The 21,406-nt window shown below is 45.1% G+C and overlaps 1 protein-coding gene across 1 annotated transcript; it reads right to left on the bottom strand.

Moving 5' to 3' along the window:
• Window positions 1–414: 414 nt before the first annotated feature.
• mtus1a (microtubule associated tumor suppressor 1a) lies at window positions 415–21,320 on the bottom strand. The gene is made up of 10 exons (XM_083685504.1): window positions 21,204–21,320; window positions 13,977–14,227; window positions 7,920–7,986; window positions 4,686–4,900; window positions 3,917–4,022; window positions 3,720–3,793; window positions 3,502–3,597; window positions 2,520–2,636; window positions 2,093–2,190; window positions 415–1,907 (listed from the first exon to the last, which is right to left on the bottom strand). Exons 1-10 carry the CDS (start codon window positions 21,280–21,282, stop codon window positions 1,685–1,687), a joined length of 1,326 nt encoding a protein of 441 aa, XP_083541630.1. The 5' UTR covers window positions 21,283–21,320; the 3' UTR covers window positions 415–1,684.
• Between the last annotated feature and the right edge of the window lie 86 nt (window positions 21,321–21,406).

A 21,406-nucleotide genomic window follows, 5' to 3' on the forward strand; every position in this document is an offset into this window, starting at 1 on the left:
ATGAATAACAGTTTTATAAAGTAGGGCAGTCAGTGGCCATGTGAGAGACGCTTCTGCTTGGTCTCTCCAGCATGAAGGAGAATATGGTTCACAGCTGAGCAGTGTGCCTGCCCTGCCTTATAATGGACTCCGTATGTGGAATGTGAAATGCAGGCCCAGTTCTTTATTTTGGTCCAGAGTGACATACTTACTGCATTTTTCCACCTCTCTCACTCAACAGCAACTTACTGAGCTGTTACCGCTGGTTGGAGCCATGGCTATGGAACTGAGTGTCGAGGTTACAGTATGCAAAGTTTAATCTACCATGAATACACAGAAAAAAGGAAAATAGTTGGAAGCATTTTGAGAGAACAAATACAAGATGACTGCTTTAGTATTACTTTATTAATTGCATATTTCAACACAGGCTCAACACACACTTTCAAGACGCAATTTAATCTCTGAGTCATTTCTGCTAGTTCAGCTGTGGTGACATGTTTTGTTTCAAGACCCCCCCCCCACCACTTTAAAGCTGCTGTACGAGGACTCCGCGAGGATTGATCCACAGGACATCAAACATGCACAAACAGTCGTTTGGATTGGTCCCATGGTCAAACTAACCAACATGGAAAAAAACCACACCTTTGAGTCCTCAGGCCACAGATTGTAGTACTGAATAGTTAAAAAGGAGTAAACTGATAACTGGTAAGTTTGGTAGAGGGGTGAGCTGAGCACTATAGGTCAGAGGAGTCCATTACAATAGAACCAAAACAATACAGGAAATTATAGCTCTGATCCAAGTGTTGTGGATGCATTACTGAAAGCAAAATGTCCTACTGTACAGTGAACTGAACACTCTTTTGAATGAGGCATGCTGAGCCATGGCATGTCAGCTACATGTTGTAAGATGAAGGATTACAATGCCAATCAAAAGTCTCAAGTATCACTGACACAGCCGTGTAGCAGGATTTATAATCTATAGTGTTACTGTATATGTTGATTTGCCCTCAAATAATTTAGATTGCAGGATTAAAAACAGGTGTGATAAAAGCCAGCAGGGAAAGAAATGTAAAGCTTCAATGTAAAGCTCTAAAACACATGGAGAAGGAGAATTCATGGTGCAATCATTTGAGTCTAGACTAAATGTAATTTACAGGGGTGTCAGGAAGCTGCCATTCACTTACACAACACTGGAGAAGGGATTCAGGTTTTTGGGGATTCACAGCCATGCTGATTCTCAGAACAGGTGTTGAGCATCACATTTCCCAGTCAGTCAACACACAACACTGCCTTTGGTCACCAGAGCCATGCCACAGACCTCTTCACCATAGCACTAGTGTGTGTGCAGCTTCAGAGGTGGAAAAAAAGCTTTTGAATAGAGAGTAACAAAAATAGTGTATCATTATATACAAGTCCTGAGATTTCCTTTTTTTCACCTATAGTATCAGACAAGAAAGGCAAAAGAACAAGGGTGGCCTCGCTCGGTAAGTGCTTCTGTGCAACATTGTCTTTTCTCGAAATCTGTAGAGCCATTCATCTGTACAGCAAGTGTCAAGAGAGTAAATCCATTTTGGAAAGGTCATCTCCGGGGTGCCTTGTGGCTATCTGTGTCAGCTAATATAGCTCTTTAGTATGGAGGGATGGCTCTGTCCAATCAGACACTGGAGAGAGAGAAGGGCTGCTTCCTGGAAGCGGAGGGCCGTTGTTATCTGGGCGAGAGGGGAGGGCTGGAGAAGACGGCAGAGCTGCGAGGTGATTGGAGGCTGAGGGAGTGGGAGGGGGAGGTGGGGGACATCTTGCGAGGGCTGGCCAGGTCTCCATTGTGGAGTTTCCAGATGAGCTCCTCTTTCTCCATAGACAGACGCTTGTTAACCTTTGACTCCTTATGGAGGGTCTCCTGCAGCACGGCCTGCTCTGTCGACAATTGTCTGAAAGGGAGGGGTGAGACACAACAAACGAGTCAGGTGACACAGATCACATACTGTATATATACACACACGATCTAGAAGCCAAGGGATAAACCAGGTCTTAGACTGACTTCAGGCACAGAGGAGAGGAGGTTATTATTATTATTATTTTATTTTTTTAAATAATCAAGAATCAGTTATTTTACCTGGACAGAGCTGCATGTCTGTCCATGCGGGCTTTCAGGTCCTCATTCTCTTGCTGGACTTTTATAAGGCATTCGTCCAGCTTCACATTTTTATCCACCTACAAGAGAGATTGAAAAGGTATTTAGAAAACAAACTTAATTAAAATGTGCAATATCAACAATCTACCAAAACCTGTGTCCAGTACTGTACATCATTGTGAGTGGAGGCATGGTGTGGTGCATCTCCTGGTCAATTGTATACGGAGAGGGTAAATGCTAAGTGGGATGCTTGGGATGACCAAACTCGGACGTCACACGATTGAAGTTGAGATTTGAAACGGGGTTAAGGTTAGGTAAAGGTTAAGGTAAGGGTAGGGGTTTAGGTTAGGTTTTAGTGTAGCGTCGTCCCAAGGATCCCACTTAGCATCTAGCATCCTGAGAGCCTCACCAGTTTGTCCATCTGCATCAGCTTCCTCTCCTGCTGGTGGAGCTGTTTGTTCTTGATGTCCAGCACCACCTTCAGACTCTCCAGCTCCTGCTCTAGATACAGAGTGTGGGAGTCCTTCTGGAGAGGGGGAGAGAAACTCAGTAACTATAAAACATGTGTAGGAAAAAAGATTAAGTAGCATCTGATTCAATACTTCACACAAGTGCGTATTTCTTCAGCCTGTATGAGCATATTACTTCCAGCTTCTCATAAACTGTCCATAAATAGAGTAATAAATCCACAACAACTCAATAGAGGGCGCCATACGTAAGTGACAAAAAAACAACATGGGTAGAAACATGGCAGAGCCAATAAAACTCTTCCAATGTTTATGTTGTGTTACTAATACGCATACACAAATGACACGTAATACATGAATAATGCCCTGTTCTGCATAGCAAGGCAGTGTTCAACTAATTCTAGGTTTTAAAAACCCAACACTGTTAGAGGTTTGACCACTTAGTACATGAATCACACAGTTCCATCGAGGCAGTGTTGACATTGGGGTTGATCCTGCTGTTATTGTCTGTCTCTCTATAGCAGACCCAGAGTGGCAGTGTAACGTGAGGTTGTTATCTAAATCCCCTTGTGTGCATATTTAGAATGCTGAGGGCCCGCGAGCACCCACTTAACACTGATTATGAGTGACAGAGTGACTTTAACACAGCGCTTCTGGAAAAACACAGAGAGGGCAGTGCTATTGCTTAGCGGCAACAACGCTGTTACCGTGGGAGGTTATTGGACCGGTCTATAAGATAAGAACAGGAGGCTGGTGGAGTTAGAAATCAGAGGGCGAAATACCATTCCTCATTCCATTCAATACAATGAGCCCGTCCTCTGTTTTCTACCTCCACAGACTCCCCCTGGTGTACAGTGTATGGAACAGCGATAGGAGAGGGTTTAAGTAGTGTTGCTGTTGGCAGTAGTGTACTGTACACCGTACTAGGTTTTTCTCAGCTAGCTCCCTCCTCCGTTCCTCCTCTGCTTTTAGCCTGTCGTTGAGGGTGGTGTTCTCAGATGTGAGCTCCTGTATCTGCGCCTGAGGACAAAAAATACCATCAGAACACAACTTATGACTCCTCCGCAGAACCAAGAAATGATTAACTTATGAAAAGAATTGACTGTGGATTAGGAAAAAAAAAGTCAGGTGATGACACTTACAGATAACGTGGCTTCTGCCTCCTTCAGCGTTTTGTCCAACATCTGCATCTCCTGGTCGTGACCTTTCCTGAGCTCTGGAGGAAAGATCACAGGTTTACTGCATGAGATACAATAACATGTGATGGGAAAAAAAACAACAACCCTAAAGAGCAAAAGTATTTCTGAATTTTTCCAAAGTCAAAGTGAGGTCAACTGACCTTCCAGAGAATCTTGATGCTGCTGTTCTCCAGACTGGAGTTGTTCAGAGTGGCTGGCCTCTATCTCCAGTTTCAAAGCCTCATGGTTGGCTCTCAGCTCCCCCATCTTAAAGAGAAGGAACCTGGCTTTAATATATGTAGGATTGATGAATCATGATCAATGACTATACAAAACGCTGATTAACACCTCAAAAGGAGCAAATGAAGTAACACCAAAGCAGGCCTTAATCTCACAATTTGGATTAATCAACGGAAATACAATAAAGCACCACTGAAAAGAGAGCTTGGTGAATTAGTTATCTAAGACTTTTTTCCATTTACAGAGACTATTCTCAGTGAGTCGGTGCTTCTCAAAAAAAGCAACATTCAGCATTCAACATTCTGTTTTGAGGGCTTCCATTGGCATCTTTGTGCTTTTGCCTTAAATGATTTTCCTTGAAATGAATCTCGCTGAATAGTTTGCTCAGTGAATAACTCAACACAATGACTGCAAATGACCCTGGTTGTAAATGGGGTATGAAAGGGATGAAAACACCTCCAGAGAAACATCACATTATTACTCAGACATAGGACATCACCACAATGCACAATTTCTTACATAGATGTATGGATTGGATAGGTTGAAGCAATAGGGTGAAAATCCATCTAGCCTTTTAGAAGGCAAGGTCAATCTACCTATCCAGTCCTTTCAGATCTACATAGAGCTCGACGAAGCATAGACTAGGGGGTTTCATTGAAACAGGGCAGATGATTTGTGTCTTGGCCTCACCTGCTGTTCAATGAGGGCCTTGCACCGGTCTGCCTCCTCCTGGTAGGTGAGGTGAACCTTGTCCCATTCGGCCTGGTAGAAGGCCCGGAGCCGCTCCTCCAGCTGGGCCAGGTCACTCTGGTGCTGATCCTGGACCTTCTGCAGCACGCCCTCCAACGCAACACGCACCTCATCCTTCTCCTGCTCCAGACGCTCACACGAGTGGGCCGAGCTCACTGCAGAGGAGACTTAGGTTTGTTTCTCTGTTCATGCTGTAGTCACATACAGGATATTTGTATTAATGTTATCAATCATAAAAGCAACGTATTGGAGAAATAAAAGCTAAAAAAAACCTGCATCTGTATGGGCCAATATTCATCAAAACACTGAGGCGAATATCATGACATACAGCGTTAAAAGGCCATAAGCATAAAACAAAAGAGCGATTACCGAGGGGTACTGTTTTTGGCAGAGTACAGAGTACATGGCCCAATGGATGGCAAGGCAAAGAGATGGCAATTAACCTAGAACAACATTATTTCCCAATCGGCTGAAATCAATGCTGTGTCCTCAGAATTTCTTAATGTTGACTCACATCAGTCCTTGCAACAGATGGCAGTTTACCATCTTATAGTTGTAACATGTCCACACTGCTGTGGACTCTGGCTTATGGTAAAACAAAGCACAGTGCCCACCACCCCAGCTGTTCCTTTGTCTAATGTTCATATTCATCCTAAACGTCAACAATCTAATAAAACCACAGACATGCATCTCTGGTGGGTCCTTCATGCCACATGCCTGGTTCGGGGTAAATGTCAATGGATGCCCAGCAGCTGGCCCTTGCCAGCCCATGGGGCTTTCTGCTGGCTGGCCCGACCGTGGTCATGACAGAAGAGTGGCAGCTGTGTGTATAACAGGGTAGTCTGTGCTGTCAGCGTTTGTAGCAGGTGATTTCCATTCAAAGCTCCCAACACACTACCCTACTCATACGAAGAGAATAGCTCTCCATTTGGAACTGGTCATGGATGGATGGCGAAAACTCCAGCTGTTTGTGTGCCATGCATGTTTTATAGAATATTACATATCCTTATCCTGTATGTTCAAAAGGCAGCTTGGATGAATAAAGGACAGCATGTTCTCTATAGAACTGTAACTTGTAGCATCAATAAGCCCTGGATCATTGATGACATACATTGACTACCATTAAAAGATGGTAATCTGAACGACATTGTGATGGTTGACCGTTGGACAAGCTCTCCCGACCAACATCCCTGCTTTTCTCTCACCTGACACTGAACTACTGCAGAGTGAGTTTCAGGACATCAAGGGCCTCGTAGCTCGTTATCATGGGTCCCCCATCACATGACTCCATGCTGCATTATTTGTAGATTTAGAATGACATCTGTTTCTCTGGCAGAAGTGGACATGTAGAACCTAATATCCTACCCATTACATGAGTGATAGTGCTACAAACAGGGAGGTAGCTATAGCAACAGGGGACCATCCTAAGGGAGACTGCAGTGTCACTGCAGACCACCTAGAGCAGATCAGCCTACGAGCCAGGCTACCATCTTCAATAATAGCCCTGATGGATTACATAAACTAGTGTGTAATTCTATTACCCAGCACTGCAGGGCTCAAAGCATGCACCATTCATAAGGGACGAAATGTGATGAGCAGAGGAAAAACAAGTGAAAGAGACAGTAAATAACACACACTGCTTATTCTCCTCTAGTCAGTCTGGACACGAGAGGAAACCAGGCCACAGCATTCTCCTAATGCCTTCTCTGATTCACTAATAGGGATAGAGCTTCACCGATGAGGAGTACTCACGTACTCACCTAGCCCTGGGTGGAAAAAGACAACGCCAGACCCAGAGACCAAAAATTAATGTGGAGACTGACTATCCATCAGGTCATGGCATGCACAGCCTTACAGATGGGGCCTACACCATTCCTCAGGCATGTGTAAGAGGGGGGGGGGGCATACAAGCCTTGCCAGGCTACATTCATCACACCAGAAATATTATGGACCAGGCATCTGGGGGGAAGGGGGCTGATTCCCTATCTTTAAAGTTATCAGTGTTGTGGCCCTTTGTCAAGGGCTGTGGAAAGGGGTACGAGCTGTCCAAACTCCAGACACTGTAGGTGGCAGAAAAGCTCTGACATGTGCTTGTAATTTATATTGATAGCCACTGACAGACATTGGATTGACATTATCGGGGGTGCAAGCTCACACTGGCCCCACCCCCTCTGGTACCATGCACCAGCAACCGAGGGGGGTCTATCTGAGGTCTGTGGACCTCCCACTTGAGTCAGAAATATGCTAAGAGGCTGATAGACTGGGCTCAAGGGTAAAGAGCAGTCATGTGCAGGTCCCAAGGCTGCAAACAGAATGGAGGGGTGGAGCCACTGGCTCCCTCACCACAGCAGCCCCTGGGAACAGAGGTGTAGGCTTAATATCCCTGGCCATAAACCACTGCATCGCCATGAGAGGTGTGTCCAAGGCCATCCAAGTGTGTGTGTGTATCCTCCTCTCCACAGCCCTCCCAGGGCCTCAGGTGGTTAGGCATTCCATCACAGGGACCCTTTTTTTCCCAGGCAGGCTGGTAAAAAAAAACATCTATTGGGGGGGGTCAGGGGTCAATTGATCCACCCCAGGGGAGTGTGTTGCCTCAGATGCACACTGCTCAGAGAGAGGCCATTACACCAGACACACTCCCCTGCTCCGCTGCGTCTGGGCGGCCCATCCTCAGTGGAGGACTGAAGGCATTACCCAGGGGCGGAGGGAAGGAATCCAATTACAGGGTACAGGCAGCAGGCAGAAGGCACACACCAGTAATGTGATGGGTGGACTTGTGACACTGCCGGGAACAGCAGTCATCCTTTATGTCATTGATTGTTTGGGCTTGTGACAGACATAAGCTGATTATTGTGCCTCATTTATAAGCATGGCAAGATTCTTTTTTCAAAAGATGGGTCACAAAAGGTGGTGTCTATGTTCCCCCCCCCCCCCCCCCCCCCCGCAGCTCAAGCTGGAAGTACGACACTGCTCTCAACACCAAGCTGGGAGTTCTGCAAGGCCACTATCATCTCAGGCTTTCAGATAGACTGACCGGGTCTGAGTCTACTTCTTAAGAACTCCGTGGCAACTTTAGGGCTCCACAAACAAGGCAGTCTAGCATTAAGAACAGGACATATCTTGGTAGCGTTAGCCGTAGCGATAGCTAAAGTAAACATTGTGAGGTGACCTTACCCAGCTCTCCCCGAAGGGTCATCAACTCCTGTGACAGCTCCCTGCGTTGCTTCACGACTTCATCACGCTGGGGAACAAACACACACACACACACTTAGTCACACATAAATACTGTACTATTGCAGTATTTCATAAGAATCATATTTATATGGACACACACACACACACACACACTTCAGCATTTCATAAGATTTGCTGTCACAATGCAGCAGACATGAGTCACCAACACACAAAACACAGTTCACCATGGACTAATTGGATTGAACTCATAACAGCATTAATTTCAATACACTCTCATTTTGTGGTAATACAAAAGTAATTTGACACATTTCAGATAAGCAAAAAAGCTTTTGGGATGACTGCAATGTATAGCATGTCAGATCATGATATCACTTGCCATGTGACAGCTGCATAATGGTGCCCGTCAACTTCACATCTCCGTGGTATTCAATTTCATAAAAAATATATTATTGAGCCCACAGTTTCAAACACTACTGTGTCTGAATGACTAATGAAAATATATGCCTCACTAGTATATGGAAACAATACCCAAATAGGCTTTTTTTTGGGATCCCGCAGTGAGACGAGGGAAGGGAAACCCCCCTGCAACTGAATAGAGATCTGGAGAGAGAGATGATCTAACCTATTCTGTTTACGTCTCTCTACCTACACCCCCCCCCCCCCCACTCATTCTTTTTGCAGTGGAGAAGAGAAGCCAGCCTGCAGCTGCAGTGCTCCTGTCTGCCTCCCAAACTGACGCAGAGTGGATCTAAAAACACTCTTAACCCCTCCAACCTCTCTCATACCTCTACCACGCTCCAAAAGCATCAACATCAGAGCTCACACACACACACACACACACACACACACAACCATGCACTGAACTGAAGATCATGCCCTGGAGTAGTACACAGCCCTCACAATCTCCTCAGAGCAGAATGTTACCAAAACACACAGAGAATACAATCATTGTTAGGCTAACGGACAGCAAAGTGATCAGTCACAGAATAGACAAGTCAGACCACAGTCCCGTTCATAAACCCCATCCTTCTAGCTCCCTGTCCTGTCCTCTGGTCCCCATCCCATCCCATCCCCACACTGCATAGCAGAACAAAAGAGTAGTCCTTTACCCCGTCTCCAGCACAAGGAGTGCTAAGGCACACTTTGCTCCCCGAGCAGCCCATGGTCCAGCCTCAGGCTCGGGGCTCCGGGAGTCTCCCCCTGGCTATGGAGGCCCACTAGGCCAGGACACAGACAGCAGCCCAGGTGGTCACCACCTCCACACACACCACCTCTCTAGGACTGCTCGCACTACATCTGAGGCACCACTGAAAACAGCCGCTCCATTGGCCCTGCTATGAGAGTGCTGGGAGGTGTTGTACCGTATTCTCCCTAAGAGAGGGGCAGGATGCAGTGCTCAGAGGGACAGCCTCCTCTCAGCTGTGCTGATGTCACTTTAAGACAAGTGCTAGGACAGGACAGCAGCAGTGGAAACAGGCACAGCAGAGCAAACAGAGGGGAGATATACAAAGCCCAGAGACATTAGACTGACGGAGAGGCACTTACTCAGTTACACACTCCTGGAGGGGAGTGGAGGGGGGAAGAGGGCTGTGCAGTGACCTTCCCAGGGGACGTCAGGGAGAAGGGTTCATTACCACCCTCCCCCACTCCCAGTCACTCCCCCCCCCCCCCCAAATCCTGCACTAAATCATTGCTTTTATATCATATACATCTAGTCTATACTGGTGCACTGTGCTTCTATTACATAGATTCAGAGCCAGCCACTTAAACGGTATTACGCTATTCAAAATGATGAACTACCATGACAGGTCAAATTTCCAGTTACACTGTAAAGAGGGCATAGTGTGTGTGTGTGTGTGTGTGTGTGTGTGTGTCAGGCTGCTGAATACAGCCCAGTGCAGACTCAGGCAGAGAGAGAGAGAGAGAGAGAGAGAAAGAGAGAGAGAGAGAGAGAGAGAGAGATGATGTTATCTAGAGGAGATGGATTTGACTGTCTGCCTAATTGTCTCTCAGGCCATCAGTATTAATGCACGCCAGTGCTTGGCCTCACGACAAATTAATGTCAGTTTTGAATTTACGGCGTCGTCATAATTGAGACAGTGTGGTTTTCACAAAATGAAAACCCTTTTTACAGTTCAGTAGTACTATGCAAGCTAATCCCTATACAATTGTGAGGACATGCTACCCACATACACACACAGAGCTGTTAGTGCCAGATCCATAACATGAAGATACGATGGCAGGTATAAGAGAACCCTCTGAGGAGGGAGAGATCAATAGCTAGGAATCAATCCAGGTCAGGTTCCAACCCTCTGGAAATGTTAAGCGAGGGAACAAAATAATATAAAAAAAGGAGGAGAGGGAGAAACAATAAAAGGAGGGATGAAGAATTAATTGCGTCTCCCTGTACATTGAAATGAAATGAGAAACAGAATGAGAAACAGTATCAACTTAAATCACTTCACTGTGTCTCTTCATAGATTCATTATGGTAATACACTGTAGGTTTAGTGCTGACATGAATCAGCTAAACAGGTGATAAGAAACAGCACACACTTGCGCGCATGCGCGCTCTCTCACACACACACACACACACACACACACACACTTTGGCATGCAGCCGGCTCATAACCATACAGTATTAAGCCAACAGCTGGGACATTCTCACACAGACATGGCAGAGACCAGCCTCCTATTCTTGGTCTGGTGAGTGTCTACCAGATTCCTATGCCCCAACACAACACACCACGTGCCATTGGCCTCTTAATGAAAAGACCATACGATACATCCCATACAGTACCAGTCAAAACTTTGGACACACCTTCTCATTCAATGGTTTTTCTTTACTTTTTATTATTTTCTACATTGTAGATTAATATTGAAAACACCAAAATTATGAAAGAACACATATGGAATTATGTAGTAAACAAAAAAGTGTTAAACAAACCAGAAGATGTTTTATATTTTAGATTCCTCAAAGTAGCCACCTTTTGCTTTGATGACAGCTTTGCACACTCTTGGCAAGGTGTGTCCAAACTTTTGACTGGTACTGTATGACTCAATCTTTGTCATCACATTTAATTACATGGCATATGATGATGATGTGGACCAAATACAGTAACTGTCAATAATTCTGTAATAGGGTGTTTCCATTGGAGTGAGAGGAGCCAGGGCAGTAGTGGAGGAGAGGGGCCAGGGCAGTAGCGGAGGAGAGGAGCCAGGGCAGTAGCGGAGGAGAGGAGCCAGGGCAGTAGTGGTTGTCAGAGTGCCAGAGTGTGGGGGACCACTAGGGCCTTAGACAGCTGCTGCACTACTAACAGAGACAGGGAAATCTATTCTTCTGTTACTGTGTCTGTTGAGAACATCACTTTCACAACACTTCCACCCAAACGGAAGGATGTGAGCCCCACGGTCTAGCGATCACACACTGTGTGTGTGTGTGTGTGTGTGTGTGTGTGTGTGACTTTCACACGAGGAGCTGCCTTACAACTGGCAGGACTTCCAGTAAGCACTTAACATCCATGTTTCATCTGTGTGTGTGTGTGTGTGTGTTGTGACAGACCGTACAGGGGATAAAGACTACTTATCTCTCCATCTCTCTGAATCCCCTCCCAGATCAGTTGGCAATCGCTTTCTAATGTCTGAGCAAACGGAATGTGAAACTAAGTTTCAACATGCATGAAGGGTTCCAAAGATGGTCCCTGAGACAGCTAGTGAGGTGAAAAATGTCAGCTCAAATAATTTCACAAGTGTGGTGCAAGTTCATACCAAGAGATGACATTTCTCCATCCATAAATGCTGAAACTGTTGCTCTCTGGATTCAGTGTCACCATAGCAACAGAACACAGTTTCCCCCCCAAAAGGATTCCGTCTGTCAAGACACCTACAGTGCTGGCTATGACTGCCTAGAAACATTCTCATTGGACCATTGCCTGGGTGTGGGTTACATTTAACCATGAGCTGAGTCCTATTGCTCAATTACTCTCCTGCCATTAAAGAGAGACATGGCTCTAAAATAGACAGCCCATCGATTTACTGGCTGGTTTCACCATTCAGCGAAGCGGGAAGCCAAGTACTCATCATCATACACTATGCATGAGTGTGCTTGAGATGGTGCACAATGTTCTATAGAAAGCTAAACATGCAAGAGGGCGGACAGAGTGCAGCATTCACACACACACACACACACACACACACACACACACACACACGTATGTACTCTCTCGCACACACACACGCACAGTGTCTGGTGTGTGTCAGGAGCTGAGCTCAAGATCAGACTGGCAGTGATGTCAGATAAGGTCCAGAAACCGTGTCTCAGTGGGGTGATAGCAGGGTCCCAGGGGCCTCTGGGGGGGGGGGGGGGGGAGGCCCAGCAGACATGACGTACCACCACTGAGCCAGCGCCTCTGTATCAGCCCCGGTCTGACAGAACACAGAGTCAGCCCTACAGTACACGTCAATTTCACTGATATATCCTGGAGTGATCCATTAGAGAATTACAGAGAGCATATCAAAACAAACATAAAAATAGAAGTAAACAATGATACAAATTACATTACATCGAAATGATGACTGTAATCTCTGTTCCAGGATCAAGACAATTTGCTCTCAGTGCAGTTTCTCATGGGCAGCAAACACCACACAGCCCTTGTTATTGATGTGGGATGGGAGTGTGGTTACTTTAGGAAGTCTCTTTGAACATTGACCAGGCAGGCGGTTTACTGTCACCATCGCTGAGAAACATGGCACCCACCCAGTGGTTAAGAGCGTAACCAGTAGAGATAATGAAGGGGCAAGAGAAACATTCATTTGTAGGTGAAGAGTTATAAGACAGCCATCTCCTCTAGGACCTGGAAATCCAAAGCTCTACTGAACACACCAAGGCCACTGCAATCATCCAGTACTGTAGTACTGTTCATACTGTATATTTTTCAGTACTTCTATTTTAAAACTTATTGTTGCACTACTCTGTGGCACTGTCACTTTTGCATTTCACTGTATACTTGTATGCACGTGACAAATAAAGAATCTTGAATGTATTCATGATCCATGTCTGTCATGGAAAAGTAAAGGTGAAAGGTCATATGATGTGGCACTATAAAAGAAAGTTTCAATATGAAAGGTCAAATTTACATTTACAGTACTACAAATGGCATGTTCTCTCCCAACTGAGGGAGAATATCATTCTATGCTATACACAAATTACTGTCTTAATACCTGATCTACAACATATAAGAAACATTTATCTTTTCTGGGACAGTCTACAGTGTGAAGGAGAGCTCTAACGTGAGCTGGCTCTCACCTGGCTTAAGTGACAGAAATAGTTCCAGGCGTCATGTGCTGCAGTGGGGTCAGATAGTGGTCGCTTATACTCTACTATGTGTTTACAGAGAATATAAGTGGGGGTATAATTAACACATACCAATGACATTACTCATGCAGCATGCTAATTTCAACTATGCGTCGTTACACTGGAGTACATTCTGTAAAATCCTAGGTAATAATGATACAACACACACACACAACTAAAAACATGTTTGGAACTGTGCGTAAATAAGCCAATAGCCAAAGTGCTATCTTATATCCCTATAACTGGCAGTGTCTACTCTGATGATATCGTTTTGTTGTGGCAACCTCACCAACTATAATTAATGTGTTTGGGGTGAGGAGGGGTGAGGAGGGGTGTGGTGTGTGTGTGTGTGTGTGTGTGTGTGTGAGAGCCAGGTAGAGGGGAGTTGCAGACAGGATAAGATGCCAATTCCTCCGGGAAAAGAGTTCCTGGAAGCCAATCGTATCTTTCATCCATAAAAATAGAACCAAAACAAACATTGAGCTGAGTACACACACAATCGAGATCACACTGTTCCACCTGACCAGCCGCAAAACATGATTAAGAACCACAATATAATCTAATGTCCAAAATTCCATCGGTATAGAGTGGAACAATTAACAATTTGCCAGAAATCAAAAAGTTCTTAACTGTTTAGATACGGTGTCCATGCAGAAACATTAAGATCAGGTGCATATATCTTACCTCTGCCAGGGCTTGCTGCAAGACCACTGTGACGGCCTCGAACCTGCAGTTACTGGCAGCCAGGAGCCCCCTGAGCTGCTGCAGGTTTTGGTTTGTCCTCTCACACTGTGCCCGGTAGTTCTCCTGTTGGCCCCCTGCCCTGCCCTCTGTAGGGACCAGGTCCGGACGCCCACTGCTCTGGGGCGGCGGTGGCTGCTGCGGTGGAGGCTGCTGCTGGGTCCGGGGGCTCGCCTTCGCTCTGTTCTTGTCCACTGCAAGAGAACACCCATTCAGTGTTGTTGTCACAACGTTCAGCATCATTATTCCCCCCTCCATGGTCCCTGTGGCTGGGTAGAGCACTGTGAAGACCAGTTACAGTACCACCAGCATACAGTCCAGCCAGAGAGACTGTTACTATAGTATACAACTATTACTGGATACTCCAGCCGAGCTCCAGTCTCCAGCCCTGGGTGGGTTTCCTGTGCAAATGGAGAGTAATACTGTCCAGATAGCTCACTTAGGAACACACAGATGATTCACAGAGCCATTAGTGACCAGAGAGAGTGAGTGAGTGAGAGAGGCTTCAATCACCAGCCACCACCAATCGCAAAATGGATCCCCTGAAAAAGGAGATTACATCTCCATCTCCTGATTCAATCTTCTCCTGTGCGGAGCGGATGCTGTGGTCGCCGGAGCCTGCTTATTTTAGCAGGGCCGTGTCACAGTGGTTTTGTTTTGCATCAGCTTTACAAATACAACACCCCCGGCATAACATCCACATGGATCCCCACTAATCAGCAGGAGGCTATGTGAGCTAGTGCTGCCACCGCCACCGAGAAATGAGGAGAGGAGAGGACGACACCGGAGCTTCAGGCTCGTTACAGAGAAAAGCTGTGCAGGAGGGAAAAAGTGATGTGTAGCTGGTGTTTATGAGGACTTCTAATTGATACTGGACACCTGCGCCAGGCATGTTGTGAAGCGCTGCCTGGTTCTGCTGAGGGAATGGGTCTTATGTAATGGGACAGTGAAGACAGGCTCAAACACAGCAGGAATGCCCATGTTAACGAGGGAGAGATAGCACCAATGGCCTCGGGGGACGCCTTCATTCACTTAACACTGGGATTTGGACAGATTTAAAGGATTCAGAGCGACAACTGGCCAACCTAATTAAAATGAAAGAGAAACAAACAAGTGTGAAAGTTGTGTAAATATTACAAGCGTGAACCACAAGATACTGTACACAGTTCTGTGGAACACAGAGAAGCAAAGTAATGTTTACCATCAACTTACTGCATACAACCCTTCAAAGAGCACAGACTCACGCTGATGTCTGAAGACTTGAAGTCATGTTCGTCCTACCCATACATACATATGTATGTACCCCATGAACCCACAGCTTAAAGCACGGGGTAAAAATACACCAGTTAAATTTAGAGCAGCAAGGACGGCAGCATCCAGCCACATCACAACAGTGAGGGATCCATTGGAGGAGGACCTCCTGACCACCTTCCACCACCCTCAGGTTTGAGGAGGATGTAAAGAAATGTCTTAAACCCCCAATCTGGTCATCATAACAAAACATCCCAAATAGATGACATACTGGATCAACTTCTACTGTAAACACTATAAAAACACAAGAGGGACCATCAATCCCATGAATATTTATATGATTAATATGATATTCAAAACATATAATACAACTATAATAAAAGAGTTTTAAAATACCGGTTCCAAGTTAATGTCTGGGTTGTTCTGTTGGTTGGGAGAGTCCATAGGACTTGGACCTGGTCCCTAGTCAGAGCAGCAACATGCTGCAGTGAAGACAACAACATTCCTGACCAACAGAGAGGACAGTGTTGTTACCAGACTAATGAGGAGCTGAGCCAGAGACCACACCTCAGACTTAGACTAGACAAGCAACAATATTGGCTACAGAGTCCCCCTGGCGTAAAAAGGAATCTTGGTCATGGTAGACATTTCAAGATCATCTCATGGGATGAAGCCATGTTGTTTTCTTTATTAAACGAGTAGCACTTGACATGACATTCACACACTACTGTGTATGTCTGGATATAGTTCACCTCAAACTAACTGTAACACTCAATAGGCAGCACCACCCACAAAATAAACAGAAATGTAATCTAAGAACAGGTAGGAATAAATGCAACTCTAGAGTCTTTCAGGGCATTCCAAGGGGCATTCCAAGACAGGAAGAGTATTAAGACCACCAATGTGAAATTTGAATATATTGTTTCAATATATTATATGGTTTGAATAGTAAAAAAGCAACATGCCCCAGCTGAATAATCCTACATCTGGACTAATACATGACCTCATATAGAATATTAGATTTGCAATATCCTGATTAAAATCAGAGGAAAGACATGGATCTTGTCTGGGATTGGACAAATCAGAGGAAAAATACAAATGAAGTTTCCCATCGCAGTGCACACACTGTCCTTAGATAAGCCCTTCTAATAATACAGTGTATTATAATACAATAATACAACTGATCAATAGAACAAGCAACCTCTATTATTTTAATGATACAATAACAATGTTTTCCAAAGTTACAACACCAACAAGGGGCACTTGGTTAGGCTATTTAGTTGAGGCATATAAATTCTGTATGATGAGATTATATATCATATAGTATCTTTTAAAATTATACGATATATCTAACAGATCACATGTAGATCAAAATAGTAATCATAAGAATACATAACAGTTCAATCTTACACAACCATTTTAGCATTAATGCAAGGCTTTTAGCTGGACCAGGACCATGCTCATGTTTAGGAGAGTTTTGATTTGTATGGAATGCTCTCTATGTAGTATGATGCCCCCTGGTGGTGATTTCAGAGATATCTGGTCTCTCCGCTCAGTGAGATGTCCTTGCGCAATACTGCAGCCAGGAGCTGCCCTGACAGACATACAGTCCAGCGTAGCCCAGCCAAACCGCCATATGGTACAGCCAGTAGAACTCCTGCAGCGTGGCTACTCTTTGCCAATGATTTAACATGTTAGAATTTCCTTTAGAAGAGACCTAAACAAACATCGGTTGTCAATGTTGGTCAAGAAAAAAAAAAAAGGACATTATGCAACACAAAGTTTGGCAGAGTGTGTGTCAATTATTCATGCCCATCTCTTCTACAGTACCTGAATAATTCAAACACATCCCGAGAGGCAACCATACTTTCTCTGGGCAGGTGGTGTTTCTGTCTCCAGCTACCTGCTGTCTGCCATGGCAACAGAGAACCAACGGCTATTTTGATCAAGTGGCTAGTGACAATGATGATATAACTTGCTCTTGGTACTGTCATTAAACAAACTCCCTCTCCTAGCTCTGTGGTACCACTGATATTCCCACACTACTCACATGTGACAGCAGTGGACACTGAGACCAGGGGAGGCTGGAGGAGGGAGACATTGGAGGACTGGCTCATTGTAATGCATGGAATGGAACGAGGAATGGTATCAAACACGTGTTCGTAATGCGTTCTACGCAATGAGCCAGTCCTCCAATGTCTCCCTACAACAGCCTCCCCTGGCTGAGTGACGTAGTGGCACTATTGAGAGGGTTGCGGCTGGTGTCACCAAGGGATGGCACACTAGAGCACAATGCATGATGGGAGATCTATCACACAATAACACACTTGTTACGGCTTCTGGGTGATGAGATGCCATAACACCAACAGAAGTGCTGAGTAAAGCTAACTCCCTTTCAGATTAAATTAGATTAAACTTTATTGTCATTACACAGAGTACAAGTACTGAGACAATGAAATGCAGTTTGGCATCTAACCAGATTGCAAATAATGGCATAAGTGCAAAAGACATGATATTGTAGACAGTGCATGGTATTACAGTATAAGGTATTACAGTGAGTATAAATAAATGAATATAATAAGTGAACATACATGAGATGAATATCAATGTGATATGTACAGGCAGATATTATGTACTTGAGGTATGTTACATACGTAAGACGTATAAATAGAGACCAGTATAATACAATTAAAATGTACAGGCCAACTCAGGGATTGGAATCAATATCCAATTAAATAATAATTAATTCTAAATGAATACTTAGCCACTGCCTGGTACAGGGCACACATCCATCCACTCCAGAGGAGGTTTCGGCTTAACCGGGTTCTGACCGGGATGTGACCTGACAGGACACAGATTAAACCTGCTAAATCATGCTCAGTATTAACGTGATGAAATTCCCAGAATTGATTACCATCGTATCCAAGCGAACAAACTCCGATTGCCACTAAATCCCTGGCATCTGTTGTGCCCTGTTGACCACATCCTTTGACATGTGCATGTCCTTTAACATGTGCATGTCCTTTAACATGTGCATGTCCTTTAACGTGATCCTGTGTGTGGAGCATTCTACAGTATACCACGTCATTGCACATCCCACATGACCATGCTTTCACGCAGATTTAAGATCCGTGTTCATAATTTTTTCCTCCTGATCTGGGTCATGGCATCTTTTAATCTGGGTCACCTCCCATTATTATTTCACCACAGATATTCTAGCTTGGTTACCATTTGGAGGGACACAACCATGGCTAATTAAATGTCAAATCTGTCATCTATTGAACTGGAAAGATTGACCTCGATTACCGTTTCATCTACTGTAGGTACAGAAGTAGAACCTCCAACGGTTTCACAATGTCACATTTCACTGTATTTGAGAGTCATATTGCAAACATAAACCCTGCACACCTTTTCAGGTAACACCTGACCTTCTATTACCCTTATTCTCTTATTTTGTGTGAGATGTCTTGCATGTGATACATGTTTGTGCCATATTTACTGTGTCACCTCATAATGTTTGAGGGAAAGCTACAGTGCCAGCCCTGGGCTCTGGCATGCTCCTTATTTGGCTATTTTTGCCCAAAACGGCAGAGGAATGTGTCTTGTTTTTTTAAATAATCTCTGATGAGACATTTCTTTGGGATTTTTTTTCCCTGTCACAACAATGTTCCCAGCTCAACTTAGTGACTAACGCCCAAAATAACCCACATCTGAGGCCCAAACTGGAGCAGTAGGTCTCCCTGCATGCAAGATGATGGGTGCACTCATGCAGACACACAAACAGAGAGCTAAGCATACTGGAGGTTACACTAAATCTAAATGTTTTTCAACAGATATCTTAATTATTATAATTACCTAATTATTTTTAACTTCCCCTTTTCATAAATACACATCAAAATAAATACAATATGTCAAACACATTTACCCCTCTGTAAATGGATATGGGTAGCTAGGTAAAATGAAAGATGAACCTCTCCTGGTCAACAGCCAGGCTAAAAATAGATCCACAAACAGCTAAGAGCAGCACAGCTCGGTGTGAGAATCACAAGCATCAATAAACAGTGAGCCTAGCCCTAGCCCATGCCCTTGTAAAGCATGGTAAAAGGCAGCAGTGGCGGTAGCTGTAGCTGTTGCCTGTGTTAATGGTGCAGCACGGTAACAGACCTGTGTGGAACACCATGGTGTTGTTCTTGCATCCTGACAGCAGCTGCAGGTTCCGGAGCAAACCCTTGACCGTCAGACGCACATGGATGCTGGTCAGGGAGAGTCTCGGAGACCATAACATCTCTCTGACACCGAGGAAGGATGCCCTAGCTAACAGGCAACCACTACTACTTTGAAAAAATCCAAACAAAAATCCAAAACGTAGAAGATGAGAGGCTGGCAGTGCGCCACATGCCAGAGAGCTTGTCAGAGATTCGTGCCTCAGGTGACAGAAGCACTGAGGCGGAAAGAGAGGGAAAAAAACAACAGCAGCCACCGTTACTACGGTACGAGTCAGAAAATAAGGATGAAGACCCCCCCACACACACACACCCCCTTCAGTTGGCTATGGCAGCGCTTTCCCCCACACTGAATGAGGCTCAACAGCCCATGCCCAGCTGTGAGGGTTGGCAGTGGGGGGTGGGCTGGTAATGTTTTCAATAGCAGCACAGCCCCTGACAGATGTGACAGAGGCAGAGAGAGCCTTAATCCTCAGGTTGGAGGCAGCCTTCAGCCGTACACTCAGCAGACAAAGCTAACCCAGCAGCACAGCAGCATCTCCAAGGCTCACAACGATGGTGGTGTTATGGCAGAACTAGGATGCTGCTGGGAGAGGAGAGGAGGGAAGAGGGGGTAGGGGGAGGGGTGGGAGGAGCCAACGACAGAGGCAGGAGCGAATGGCTGCTGTGTCTGACCTCGCACTCGCACTCATAGGGCCCCGCCATCCCTCTCTCCCTCACACAAGCAGAGGGGAAGGGGAATGGCGGGAGGTGACGGATAGCCGGCAGTGAGGTTGAGCATGATGAGCTGCCAAATGTCAGGGGTCTTCAGCTCGGAATGTTTTAGAGAAATAACCGCTGCGTATGCGCAAACACTACCCTCTCGTTACAAGAACAAGTGACACTGCGATATGTAAACACGGTAAATTACATTTCACGCCAAGTTTTAAATCAAAAGAAAATGGTACTGTATAATTCCAGATGGGCTCCATGCTAGAGGGCAGAAGCCCTGCTCTCCACCCTCAGCCCACATGGACGTTACACATACAGTAGAGAGGTCTATCACTCCCACCATAACAACGCCTTCAAAAGACACTCAATGCACAATGATTCAGACATACTGTGCTATGCAGAAACTGCCTAGAATGATCAGGAGGATGCTTAAACTGCCTTTTGAGTATAAAAAGCTTCTACATAGATTCTGTAGATTTTTTTTTTTAAAGAAGTATTTCAGTAGAACATCTTATGTAGCCAAAAAGCCTCAAGCGAAACCACCACAGATGCTACGGAAATGCACTCAACAGTTGCATTTTGCACGCCAGGGCAGCATTCTAAAACAAAAGGCCATCCGGTTGAGAGTCCTAATTATGTCCTAAGTGTAATTATGTTTCCAGGAAGCACATGTGGAATGAAGCTGACTACAGCACAAACTGTCGATTGGCCACAGATCTCCAGCAAGGGTCCCGGACCTTGAGGTCTGAGAGACAAATGAAAATGAGCCTATGGTCAGAGTTTCAGAACCGAAGCCTTTACCACACATTCCAGAGGTCTAACTGAACAGCTGTGAATCCTAGCATTTGAGGGCCAACGCTATAAAACATGTTTATCATGTCCACACCTGTGATAAACAGATTATTCACATCTAGGATCCTGTGTTAGGTATCCACTCCTTCATAAAAGACAGTGTCAATAGGTAGTATATCATATTATAACTCACCAGGTAGGCCAGCCGTTGGACGAGCCAGTCTGGATGAAGCAGTCCTTTTCAGTGGACTGGTTCCAGATCTCTGGGCCATTTGATTGGTCACAGCTGTAGTCTTGCATCCTGTTGCCAAAGCTGTGAAAAACAGATTGTTCAGATGAGACTCAGGTTTAGAGTTGATCTGACCCATCACCACAATCCACTGCCTTGGTCAGAGA

This window comes from Argentina silus, assembly GCF_951799395.1.
Source record: "Argentina silus genome assembly, chromosome: 15".
NCBI lineage: Eukaryota > Metazoa > Chordata > Actinopteri > Argentiniformes > Argentinidae > Argentina > Argentina silus.

Bases quoted from the DNA above. Each gene is read 5' to 3' on its own strand.
- mtus1a (XM_083685504.1), bottom strand. From the start codon at position 21,282: ATGGCCCAGAGATCTGGAACCAGTCCACTGAAAAGGACTGCTTCATCC. The intron at 7,987-13,976 runs GTAAGATATATG...TTTGTTCCCCAG, and splicing joins TGCAGCAAGCCCTGGCAGAG to CGTGATGAAGTCGTGAAGCA. The intron at 3,598-3,719 runs GTAAGTGTCATC...TTTTGTCCTCAG, and splicing joins AGGCAGAAGCCACGTTATCT to GCGCAGATACAGGAGCTCAC.